Source organism: Portunus trituberculatus, chromosome 41 (assembly GCF_017591435.1).
Source record: "Portunus trituberculatus isolate SZX2019 chromosome 41, ASM1759143v1, whole genome shotgun sequence".
Taxonomy (NCBI): domain Eukaryota; kingdom Metazoa; phylum Arthropoda; class Malacostraca; order Decapoda; family Portunidae; genus Portunus; species Portunus trituberculatus.
The window spans coordinates 8,591,320-8,605,168 of record NC_059295.1 but is presented as its reverse complement, the minus strand read 5'-3'; the positions used below and the strand labels follow the sequence as shown (position 1 = coordinate 8,605,168).

Genomic DNA, 13,849 nt, shown 5'->3' with positions numbered 1-13,849 from the left:
CTCCATTTTAGGGATTTCAATGTTCACCACCAGCTTTGGCTTTCATCTTCTTTCACTGACCAACCTGGTGAACAAACCTTCAACTTTGCTATCCTTCATGACCTAGAGCAGCTAGTGAAGTTCCCTACCCGTATTCCTGACCGCCTTGGAGACACGCCCAACATTCTTGATCTTTTCCTAACCTCCAACCCTTCTGCTTACTCTGTTAAACTTTCCTCTCCGTTGGGCTCCTCCGACCACAATCTAATTTCCGTTACCAGTTCTATCACTCCAGTGCAGCCTCAGGACCCGCCTAAGCGGAGGTGCTTCTGGCATTTTAACTCTGCTAAGTGGGAGGAACTAAGGCAGTACTATTCTGATTTCCTTGGGATGATTATTGTTTTCATGTCAGAGATCCTTCTCTTTGTGCCGAGCGCATAACAGAGGTGATTATCTCTGGCATGGAGCTATACATTCCTCATACTTTCTCTAACCCTAAAGCTAAAAAGCCTTGGTTTAACTCTGCTTGTTCTCGTGCTGTCAATGATAGAGAGGCGGCTCACAAACGGTTCCGTAGCCATCCAACTGCTGAAACTCATGCCCTATATATTTCTGCCCGTAATCATGCCAAATCTATTCTCCAACTTACTAAAAACTCTTTCATCAATAGAAAATGTCAAAGTCTTTCCAATTCTAACTCCTCTCGAGATTTCTGGCATCTAGCCAATAATATCTCTAACAACTTTACTTCTTCGTCTTTCCCTCCTTTACTTCATCCAGATGGCTCTACAGCTGTCTCTTCTTTTTCTAAAGCTGAACTCTTCGCTCAAACCTTTGCTACCAACTCAACTTTGGATGATTCTGGGCATATTCCTCCTACTCCTCCACCCTCTGACTACTTCATCCCTAAAATTAAAATTCTTTATAAAGACGTTTTCCTGGCCCTCTCTGGCCTTGATTCTCGGAAGGCTTACGGTCCGGATGGAGTCCCTCCTGTTGTTCTCAAAACTGTGCTTCCGAACTCGCTCACTGCCTGGTCAAACTCTTTCATCTGTGTCTCTACTTCTATTTATCCTTCTTGCTGGAAGTTTGCTCACATTCAACCTGTCCCTAAAAAGGTGACCACTCCAATCCTTCTAACTACCGCCCTATAGCTTTGATTTCCTGCCTTTCTAAAGCCTTTGAGTCTATCCTTAATAGGAAGATAATGAGGCATCTATCAGCTCACAACCTTCTCTCTGATTGCCAGTATGGTTTCCGTAAAGGCAGATCTACTGGTGATCTTCTTACTTTCCTAACTGAATCTTGGTCATCCTCTTTAGGGACTTCGGTGAAACCTTTGCTGTCGGCCTTGACATATCGAAAGCCTTCGATAGAGTCTGGCACAAATCTTTAATTTCTAAACTACCCTCCTACGGATTCTATCCTTCTCTCTGTACCTTCATCTCCAGTTTCCTTTCCGATCGTTCTATTGCTGCTGTAGTAGACGGTCACTGTTCTTCCCTAAAACTATCAACAGTGGTGTTCCACAGGGTTCTGTCCTATCACCCACTCTCTTTCTATTATTCATCAATGATCTCCTAAATCTGACTCAATGCCCTATCCACTCCTATGCTGATGATACCACCCTGCATTATTCAACAGCGTTCAACAGACGCCCAACCCAACAACAATTAAATGACTCAAGGCGAGATGCTATAGGACGCCTAACTTCTGATCTTTCACTTGTTTCTGATTGGGGCAGAGAAAACCTGGTTTTGTTCAATGCCTCAAAACTCAATTTCTACAACTATCTACTCGACATAACCTTCCAGACAACTATCCTCTCTTCTTCAATAACACTCAACTTCCCTCTCCTCTACATTAAACACACTCGGTCTATCCTTCACTAAAAATCTAAACTGGAAATTTCACATCTCTACTCTTGCTAAATCAGCTTCCAAGAAGTTAGGTGTCCTATGGCGTCTTCGTCCATTTTTCTCTCCTCCCAGCTGCTTGCTCTGTACAAGGGCCTTATCCGCCCGTGTATGGAGTATGGCTCTCATGTCTGGGGGATCCACACACAGCTTTACTAAACAAGGTGGAATCTAAAGCTTTTCGTCTTATCAACTCTTCTCCTCTAACTGACTGTCTTGATTCTTTAAGTCACCGCCGCAATGTTGCATCTTTATCTGTCTTCTACCGCTGTTTTCATGCTGTCTGCTCTTCTGAACTTGCTAACTGCATGCCTTCCCCTCCTGCGGCCTCGCTGCACAAGACTCTCTACTTCTTCTCATCCCTATTCTGTCCATCTTCCTAATGCAAGAGTTAACCAGTATCTTCACTCCTTCATTCCCTACACTGGTAAACTCTGGAACTCTCTACCTGTGTCTGTATTTCCACCTGCCTATGACTTAAACTCTTTCAAAAGAGGAGTGTCAAGACACCTCTTACGTTAACTGGACCCTCCTTTTAGATTTTTTTGTTTTTTCTCTTTCTACTTTCCTCTTAACAGGGCCTGGCAACCAGCGGGATTTTTTTTTTTCCAACACTTTGTTTTCCCTTGGCCAGTGCCCTTGTAATGTAAAAAAAAAAAAAAAAAAAAAAAAAAAAAAAAAAAAAAAAACTCCATGATCCTTACAGGTTCCTATGGCCATATCTTTACAGCAAAAGAAATTCTTTCAACTATTCCTTTATACTCTACAAAATTCTTAAGTCCCTAACCCCATATATTTAGAGAAAAATTATATTTTGTTGTTGATTTTGAGAACTTTACCTTCCATGTATTCAAAACTTTTATGTGACATTGTTGTCAGCATTACAAATAAGATATGATTACCTTTATATGGAGTAAAATTACTTGAAAATACATAATTACTCTTTGCAAGATAGCAACACACTGCACTACCTTACTGCAATGATCAGTGCCACTGATCTCATCTCTTATAATAATAAAATCATCTATCACTGTTGGTAATTAAAATGAAGAAAAAACAACAACAACAGAAATGTCTATGTGCTACAATGTTTACAATAAATGATCTACTTTTCCAGCTATGCAAAAAATAATGAAATCTACACATTCATTAAAACAACCTAGGCATAAAAGCTGTCTTAAAAGATTGGAACACTACAGAAAACTTTGTACTATTATATGCTGTACTTTTTTTTTTTTTTTTTTTTTTTTCAGTATAGAGCAGAGGCAGCAGTTGTGCTACCCTAAGTAAATAATAGTAACTACGAAACCTCCAGACTCGAATACAACAATGAAAGTTTCACAAGTAGTGTAATATTGTATCTGTTATGATGGTGGGTAATGTGCTACCCTTTATTGCTACAGTTTCTCCACATGGAGTACTGTAAGTGAAGGAAGGTTAGGACAGCTCAAGTGTGCCTACTAGTTGGGTTTACACGCTAGGTGGAGGAGGGAATTGCACCAGAAGGTCAATATGCTATGGTATGTCAGGTTATCGTGCTAGGTGCCTTAAGTTCTTTATTTTTTATCCACAAGCTATCAAAATCGTTGTCATTAAGTAGTTAGAAATTCATCTTGCCTGTCAAGGAGTAAAAAAAAAGTAAATAATAAAATGAATAAATAAATGAATAAATAAATAAATAAATAAATAAATAAATAAATAAATAAAAAAATGCAAACTAGCTTTTTATTTTTACACATATATTGACAAACTGAGAGAAACTTTGTTAGTTTTGAAAATTACAAAGAAATAAATCTAATAAAATTCAAATGAAAATTTTGAAAATACTCCATGTAAAGTTTCATTAAACAGTAGCAAGAAAGCCAAAGTTGCATATATCATAAAAAATCTCAACATCCATTGCCTCATGACTTCCTGAGAATTCCCACTCAAATCTATCCCACTCACACATTCTGCATGCCACCAGCTGTCACACAATGCACACTTTATTCTTTCTTTTGCTCTTGCATCACATTGACATTTCACAGAGTTCTTTCATATCTTAATGAAATCATCAGAGTCATCATCCAAGATTTGCTCATCTACAATGTCTGAAGTCATCGTCCAAGATTTGCTCATCTACACTGTCTGAAAAGTCTGCCTCCTTGCCTCTCTGCTTTTGGGAAGCAGACACAAGTGTCCCTGAACAGTTTTTCTTCCCTTTTGCTCTTCCTCTCCTTTTCTCGTTCTTTCCTTTCTTTTCCTTCTGCTTTTTGTTTTCCTCCATTCTCCTCTTTGCTTCAGCTTCTTGTTCCTTTATCTTTTTTTCTCTCCTCTCATTCTAAGAATATTCTGACTATTTCATTAATTGGTAGGTGATACAAATAAGTGTTATATACCAAATTAAATGAAGGTATTTCATGTACATGTATGATGATGTGGCATATCAGGTTAGGCAATGTTGCCACTCGACCTGAAGTGGGATTTTCCTTGGGGAAAGGGGGGGAGTTCGGGCACCGTGTAGGCACGCACGTGCAAATCAACCCACTTCTCACTTAGTTGCTACAATGGATGGACATATTGACACTTCCCCATTTTACTGTGTGTTGTACAGCCAGACCAAGGAAAAAAAGACTCTCCGTCCAATGATGTTCAATAAATAAGTCGACCTTGGGGCATTAACTGAAATAAAATACTGTTTCATCTTATGTTTCTTCTCACCACTCATTATGTTAGACTGGGTATCTCGAGAGGACATAACAGTAAATATTACGTAAATTACCAGTCTCATTTTCACTTTTATAACCAGCACCTCTACTGTATTTAATTTACTTGTGACATAATCACCTGCAGAGATCTTCATGTCTCATGTCCCCCCTCCTTTTTTAGCAGTCATGCATTAAATTGAATAGAGAACTGTTATTCCATTTTTGTTGAAGTAAAAAGAGACATGGCAATGTCACATGGATTATCAGTCTCCCTTTGTGGGTCAGTACAATTTAGTTTTACTATAGCCCTACCATGGTTGGTGCACTACACACTAGGCTGTTTTATGGAAGGTTTACATGCTACCCATGCAATTCCTTATATGTTGAGACTAAACATATTTATTCTCAATCATTTGACACAGGCATAATAATGATTAATTCACTGACAAGTTATGTTAGTTTTGTATAAAAATAGGTGGCAGTGACTAACACTGACATTCATGTGTGCTATTGAAACAGTTAGCAGAACTCAACTTACCTCAGTTATAGTGGAAAATACACTCTCTGGCACGCACAGAACAGTGGAAAGGTAATGGTGGAAAATTTTAACTTTGCCTCGTCATTTTCACTCTACGTTTACGTGTTATGGTTATGGGACTTAACATGGGACTTAATGCACAGACCCGCCTGGCACACAGACCCTCCAGTACTCTATATATTCTTTGTTAAATATAATTCCTGCAATTTTCAGAATAATAAGAATTACAATAATCTAACTTACGATTCCTCGAAGTCACTATCATCCTCATAAGCACTTTCTGGTTCAGGATCCTCAGCTTCCTCCTCATCCTCCTCATCATCATCTGCCTTTCCTTTTTCCTGATTCTCATTATCTTCTTCATCAGTTGATAAATTTAAGTTCATGTAACCTTTCTTGTGAACCTTTGGAGCATACTGAAAGATTAGAGTAATATAATATCACATAAAATATAATACAGTAGTTCTTTTCAAACCAAGAGTTAATTAATAGCAAATTCACATAACCAGTTATATCAGATTATGAATAATTATTAATGAAGAAAAAGGCTTCATTATGACCAGAAAAAGCTGTTACACTACCTTTGAAAAAATTAAGTACAACCCTAATGATAAGTACTAGTTCTTTTTTTCCTGTAGTGGATCTATAATTTATATATATATATATATATATATATATATATATATATATATATATATATATATATATATATATATATATATATATACCATGTGGACTTTTTCACAGGAATTTATGGGTTAAAGGGGATATTCTTTTGGGTACTTTTTAAGAAAAAAAAATAATAATTGAGATAAATTTGAGATTGAGAGTTCTCTATGGAAAACTGATTGTAAGATGGCATAAGCCCATGCATCCCTTAAATTTGGTTTACTATAAAAAAAAAAAAAAAAAAAAAATATATATATATATATATATATATATATATATATATATATATATTCATAATGAAGACAATACTCGAACGTCTTAAAAGTCAAACTTTTCAATACTTGAACACAAAAATTTGACCTGGTATTCGAAAAAATATCTGGTACTCGAATGGCTGCACACATGGTTGTCCTGTTCTAATACCGGTAATATCGGTATTGCCGAAGCCAAAAATACCGGTATCCCGGTATATTGGATACTGGTGCACATCCTTAGTCCTGCCACCGCACTGTGGTCAAGAGAACAAAAACATTTTTCTGTGTTGTTTGTAGTTTTTCATTTAGAAGCTTACAATGACAAATGAGGCTTATTAGTGGTGAAAATAAGGAATCTAGTGAGAGTGCAAGTGCCTTCCAATAGAGGGTTCACCAGAATCATACCGAGTTACCAGGAATTTTATATGGATGGTGGCTTGTCCTCCAATGAATAGTCTCACTCCTCTACCCAACCCTTCTTCCATCCTCTTCTATGTTATCCTTCACTTACATTAAGTACAAATCAAAATAAAAAAAAATACAATTAAACTTTTGTAAAATTAAGGTTTTGCTAAGGTTAGAAAGAATTAGCTGATTTATAGGTAGTTGAACTTTTTGATACTTGAACAGCTATTTGGGATTAATTAAATTTGAGTATTGAGTCTTCATCATATTTACCTATAGTCCGTTCATCCAAAGAATCCAGGCCGAAACTGCTAGTTCGGTTGGCAGCCCTGCCCACCCCAGCCGCCACTAAACCTTCCCGACACTTAAATTTTCTTCAAGTACATTTATTTTTCTTCAAACTATAAACTTGTATATCTATTGAGTTAAGTGAAGAAAAATAAATGTACTTGAAGAAAATTTAAGTGTCGGGAAGGTTTAGTGGCGGCTGGGGTGGGCAGGGCTGCCAACCGAACTAGCAGTTTCGGCCTGGATTCTATGGATGAACGGACTATAGTTGTAATGTACAGGGTTTGAGCGGAGCTCATAGTGTCCTGTCTCCATATCTCCACTTATCTAGTTTTTCTTTAAAGCTATGCACACTATGTGCTGTAACAATTCCATTATCCCATGCATTCCATTTTTCCACCGTTCTGTGTGGAAAACTGTATTTTCCAATATCTTTCGCACACTACCTAATCCTGATCTTTTCATGTTCTCTTGTCTTTTCATCTCCTTCCGTCAACAGCACCAGGTTTTCTTTGTCTATCTTTTCAATATCATTTACTATCTTATACATTGTTATTATGTCCTCGCGTTCTCTCCTATATTGTAAGGTCGGCAGTCCCATTTCCTTCAGTCGTTCTTCATATGTGAGGTCCTTTAATTCCGGCACCATCTTTGTAGCAATCTTCTGTATCCTTTCCAATTTTCATATATCCTTTTTAGAGCTCAGAGACCATACCACTGCTGCATATTCCAGCATTAGGCGTATCATGCTTGTGATGATTTTTTTCATCATATCTTTATCCATGTAATGAAATGCCACTCTTATATCAACGAATAAATTTATATAACTTCATCCCAATGTTAATGTTGTTTACATAAACTTGAAACATAATGGGGGCTTACACTGACCCTTGTGGCACTCCGCTAGTTACTTTACCCCAAGAAGAGTATGTATCTCTAATCACAGTTCTCATTTCTCTATCCTTCAAATAATCTATTGTCCATTCGAGCAAGGTTCCACGCAATCCTCCTATGTTATCTAGTTTCCAAAGAAGTCTTCTGTGCGGGACTTTATCAAAAACCTTTTTAATGTCCAGGTATACTGTCTACCCATCCACCTCTGTTTTCAAGTCCTGCAATAACTCGAGTAGAAGCTTAATAAGTTTGATACACATGACCGCCCTGTCTTGAACCCAAATTGTCTGTTTGATATGACTTGCTCCTCTTCTAGAAATTTAACCCATTTTTCTTTGATAATTATTTCACATAACTTTCCTACGACACTTGTAAGTGACACTGGTGTGTAGTTTAGTGGTTCAGTTGCCTTTTCTCCTTTAAATATCGGTATTACATTGGCTCTCTTCCACTCTAGTGGAACTTTCCCTTCATTTATTGAACTTTTAATTATTTCCCAAATTGGATCCAGTAAATGCTCTTTACATTCTTTTAACACCCAGCCTGATACACCATCTGGCCCCATTGCTTTTCTGACTTCCAACTTATCCAGTAATCTTCCAATATCCTCTTTGTGCACTGCAATCTCCTGTAATCCTTGGCAATCCAAAGTCCTATTAGGTTCTGTGAAATCATCTCTGCAGTGAATACCGTTTTGAAGCTCTCATTCATTATTTCACACATTTCCTTCTCTGTTTGGTATGTCTTCCTTCTTTAATTATTTTTCAATTGTTTCCTTATTCTTTGTTTTGCCATTTATAGACTTGTAGAAAAGTTTGGGTTCATCTTTGCTTTTATCCACTACATCTTTCTCAAAATTTCTTTCTTCCTCTCTCCTTACTCTAATATATTCATTTCTAGCATCTTTGTACTGCCGTCTGTTATAGTAATTTCCCTGCTTGAAGAGTTTCTTCCACGCTTTATCTTTTGCCTTTTTTGCTTGTATGCATCTAGCATTGTACTAAGCATGTATTTTTTTCTGAACTCTATAAACAGGAACAAACTTTTTTACTCCTTCATTGTATTTCTGTAAGAATATATCATATTTCTCTTGTACAATATACCTGCAGATAATATTACGCCACTCAATATCAGCTAAATAAATCCTTAATTTTTCTAAATTTCCTTTTGCATAATTTAATCTCTCTCCTTTATAATCCTCACTGTAACTTATCTCATATACCTCCTGCATTTGCACCTCCAATGTCACATGATCACTTTTCCCCATTGGACTAAGGTATTGTATGATTGGAGGGGACTCTGGTTTCTTTGTGAAAACTAGGTCAAGCAACGATGGTTCTTCTTCCCTCCTGTACCTTGTGTACTCATCCACCCACTGGTCCATTGTATTAACCATAGTCAACTGTAACACTTTCTCATTCCACTGCCCAGCATTATCCATTACTTCCATATCTCTCAAGTTTATTTTTTTACAGTTAAAGTCTCCAACTAAGAATATTCTTTTATCTCTTCTTATCATGTTATCTAGGCACTTTATCACCCCTCTTTGCATATCTTTATGCTCTTCTGACCCCCATGTATTAGTCTTTGGTGGAACATATGTAACTATTATTTTTCTTTTTTCAAATCTTCTGTTCTGCTTGTTACTCCCATTAATTCCAATTTGTCCTCACCATATTGCATGTCCTCCACACATATATTATCACAAACCATTATTTGCACTCCTCCTCCTCACTCTTAATTTATTGCCTCCTCCACAACCTCCTCTTTTTTCCTTAAGTACCACTTCTTTAGTTTCATATCCAGAACCCTCCAGTAAAAATTCTTCTTCCCTATCTCTGCCCTTTTCTCGTTTTTTCCTTAGCTTCACTTCTTAGTACCTTTTCCTTTTCCCTTTCCTCTAAGTTCATATCTATTTTATCCATATTTCCTTGTGATCAACATCATTGGCCCTTTTCTAGCCATAATTTCCTCTACAGCCACTTGAGATCTCATTCTCACCTTCATTGGTCTCCTATCCCCTTCACTGTATCTTCCCAACCTAATCACTTCCCCCACCTCCTGGTCAAATTCTTATGTGTTGTCTTGTACTCGTTTGATAACAGTTTTGGCCATTTCCATTTCTTCACGTTCTCACGTGAATTTATTTGGAATTTTCTTTTTCCTCATTCCATATATCACGAAGCTTTTTTTTTGTCCACTGCATCCTGCACCCAATCTTCCTTCTCCTTGATAACTTCTATTACAGCGTCTTTCATGTTCTGAATTTGTCTCCTTACCACTTCTGAAAATTTGACTTTTTCCTCTTCTTGGTCCTGTTTCCATTCATTTCTTAGTTCTTTCAACTTGTTATCACCTAGACCACCTTCTGCCGTCTGTAATCCCATCCTGCACTTTAGCGTGCAGGCTCTTTAAAGAGCTTTCATAATTTTGGCATGTGGTTTTTAGAACGTCATTTTGCTTCCTTATTTCCTGAATCTCCTTTTTCAATTCCTGGTTTATTGCACTGACTTTCTCACATTCAGCTACTCTCAATTTCAGGGCTGTGTTCTCCGTTATCAGTCGGTCTTGTTTGTCCATGAGACTGGACATCACCTCCTTCATATATCCTAAATCTCTTTCTACATTAATAAGCCTTCTCATATTACCTCATTCATCCCTGAAACCCAAGAAATCCTTTTCCATAGTATCATCAGTCAGTTTCCTTAAACCAATAGGGGTTTCTATAAAGTGATAGTTATCACTCAGTGTATGTTTTTTACTTGGTTCCATCTCTCTTTTGTTATTCATTCCTTATATGTGATCTAATACTTATTTAATTTGGAGATAGGAGAACCTATGGCCCCCTCTCCACCTGTACATACGTCTAGGCCTGAGTTCAACTCCTTTTGTAGTTATCTCTGCGAGCTGCTCAGATGCGTGTGTCCTGCTCGATGGTCATGCTCCGTATATATATATATATATATATATATATATATATATATATATATATATATATATATATATATATATATATATATATATATATATTGCATATGATTTTATAGGGGAAAAACAACCAGTAAATGATCTCCTTAAAATTCATGGCAACAATCACCTTCTAAGAAAATTCAGCAAATGAGATTGGAGACAACTGCTATTTACATTACTTCCATTAGAAAAGAATACATGCAAGTAAGTACAAAAGCTACCTCTTCATCACTGTCTTCATTTTTTCCCTTTTTTTTAGCTGCTTCTTTTCTCTTCTCATGTTTCTTTAGTTCTGTCTCTTCTTCCTCTTTTTCCCTTGCTGAAGTATCTAGAAGAAAAATATATTCATGATGGGCTGCTATCCTCCACAAAGAGAGGATGGTTGAAACATACCTAAATTCAGACTTTTTCTCACATATTTGTCTTCAGATTTCAATAAGAGAAAGAACTAATCACACCACACTGCATGAGGATCAGCTGTGAAGCACATCCAGCAATTTCTACCCCAGAGACCAATAGTGAAGCTGCTGATTCAAAATCATATGCAAATTAGAAATCAAATTAAGAAAATTTAAAAACCAACAATTCTACAAGTTCATGAAAATTAATACCTTTTTGATCTTCATCCTCTTCTTCATCTGCTTCCTCATCACTACTCATAAGAATGTGTTTCTTCATTTTCTCATTTAATGATATACTACCATCCATCTTTTTCTTCTTGTGACCCTCCTCTGCTTCATCATCTTCATTGTCTTCCTCACCAGTTTCATCAATGTCTATGTCTAGCAAGCCTTCTTTTTTCTGTCTAGTAGCTTTCTTTTTCTTCTTATCTAATTCTTCGGTTTTTGCTTCATCATCAGAAATTCCATCTTTATTGTCGTTAACTTCACTTCCTTCATCATCCATCAATTTCAGTTTCATTTTTGTAGACTTGCTTTTAGGCCCTGGTTTAATATTGTCACACTTGAATCTGAAAATATTTAATAAATATTTCAGTAATGGTTTCAACTTTACATATCAAGAGCATCATTACTCATCCATTACATCCTTCCTAAAGCTCTTGCCCATGGCTGTATACTCAATCAGTATCTTCTGTTCAACACGTTCATCCCCTCCATGTGTGCCTGTGTATCCTGGGAAGTGTTTGCCATGAACTTTTTTTTTTTTTCCCCCAGAAAAATCAACTACTCCACGTTCTCATTCACTCCATTTCTCACTGTGCCTATTAGCTTGCTACTTCCTAACTTCCAACCTTTCCGTTCATCTTTAATTAACATTACCCTTCTCCCATTCCCATTTTTCCTAAGGCACTTAACACCATTCTCAAATTTCACTATCTCTTCTTTCTCACCTCTTGCATACTGAACTATAGGGATTTCTTGATTTACGCATGTTTAGAATATGCAACTTTGGAATAACACGCAGTATTGAAACCTAGTCATTTCTTCATACTACACAGATTATTTAGAATAAAACAATGTCAAGAAAATCAAGTTTCACAGCTGGTTTAGTTCCATAATGCGGTGTCACTAAGTGTTCCCCATAAGTACCACTAATATGCTGTAACGATCAATTTAATGTTAGCGAATGCATTCCTCTAGACTTGGTATGTACTGTACAGTTAAGTTTGAACAGTAATCATGTTCACTTTATGTGCTTTTTACATTACACAATCCCTTCAGGAACTTGTCCTTCGCATAAATTGAGAAATCCCCACATCTATAATTTTCTCAATGCCAACATTATTCTAGCTCCTCACTATCTGTAATTATTCCATTACATACTACTGGCAAAATTATAAATATCATTCCACATCTCACTCTTACTTCCATTACCTAGAGAGAGAGAGAGAGAGAGAGAGAGAGAGAGAGAGAGAGAGAGAGAGAGAGAGAGAGAGAGAGAGAGAGAGAGAGAGAGAGAGAGAGAGAGAGAGAGAGAGAGAGAGAGAGAGAGAGAGAGAGAGAGAGAATGTAGCCATGTTCCTCACATCACTTAAAATAAGTAAAATGACAGTACATATCACTTACTTCATAAGTTTAGAAAATTCCTTATCAGAGTCCTCCTCATCAGCATCGCAGCCATCGCTGTCAAACATCTGCCTTGGAAGGGTGGGGTAATTCAATTTAGGATAGTCAGATGTATATATGAACTCCACATCCTCCAGCTTCTTCCTTACTTCGGAAGAAAGATGCTCTACAAGCACCTGACATTTGCTGCCAAGCTGTTTCTCTTTAAGTTCTTCCATGTCTTTCTCTGTCATTTTAAGAGTTAGTTTCTTGTGAGAATGTCCTCTACTTTGGGTGTTCTTGTGTCTTCTGTAATATTTCTTCTTGCTTCTGGGCTTAGGCTTGTCCTCAAACTCATTCTCACTGTCACTATTCAAAATTGCATTTTTTGCTTTCTGATTTTCTGTACTCATTGAGTGCCCTTTCCTTTTCTTATGAGTACTCTTGTCTTTACTCTTTGATGGAGATTTCACACTGTCATCTTTTTCCTTATCAAGATCAATGCCATTTGTCACACACTGAAGAGATTCTTTATCCTTTTCTGATTCCAGATCCTCTTCTTTTTTTATAGGACTGTCAGTTTCTCTCTTCACTGTTATATCTTTCTCTGTTTTATATTTGTCACTATTCATTTCTTCTTCATGTTCACTATCACTGCCTTTCATGTTCTTTTTCTCAATAACCTTCCTATCTACACTTACCATATCTTTCTCTTTCTCTGCTGCACTTTCAGAATCAAGATTAAGGTTCTTTTTTATTTTCTTGGGTTTTTCTTTCCTTTCCTCTGCATCATCTTCTGACTGTCTCTGGATTTCATCACTTTCTTCTTCCTCAGATGTTTCTGATTCTCTCACTAACCCCAAAAGAATCTCATCTTCCCTTGCCTCAGCTTGTCTTTTCTTATTTTTATATGTTTGTCTTTTCTTACTTCTTACTTTTGTTTTTCCATCAACACTAGCCTTCTTTCTTTTTTTCTTATCTGCACTGGCATTACATTCATCACTGATTCTCTTTTTCTTTTTATTTGCAACTTTCTCCACTGAAGACATTTCGTCTATTTGCGCCTTTTCAGTTTCACTGTCATTTCCATTACTTGTTCCATCAGCATCCCTGCCATCTTTTTCTTGATTACTTTCATCTATTTCATCCACATCTCTATTTTTTTCTTTAACCTTGTTCTTCACATTTACATGGTTTTCACTTACATTCTCTTTGATCATTTCCTTATTACTGTTCTCTACTT

The 13,849-nt window shown here is 36.8% G+C and overlaps 1 protein-coding gene across 1 annotated transcript in view; it reads right to left on the bottom strand.

Annotated features, from left to right (window-relative positions):
• The window catches only part of LOC123517194 (transcriptional regulator ATRX-like), a 166,385-nt gene that overhangs the window by 104,201 nt on the left and 48,335 nt on the right, over nt 1-13,849 (bottom strand). The window contains 4 exon segments of the mRNA XM_045277199.1: nt 5,364-5,536; nt 10,822-10,928; nt 11,212-11,570; nt 12,628-13,848. Coding sequence (XP_045133134.1) covers nt 5,364-5,536; nt 10,822-10,928; nt 11,212-11,570; nt 12,628-13,848 — 1,860 coding nt within the window.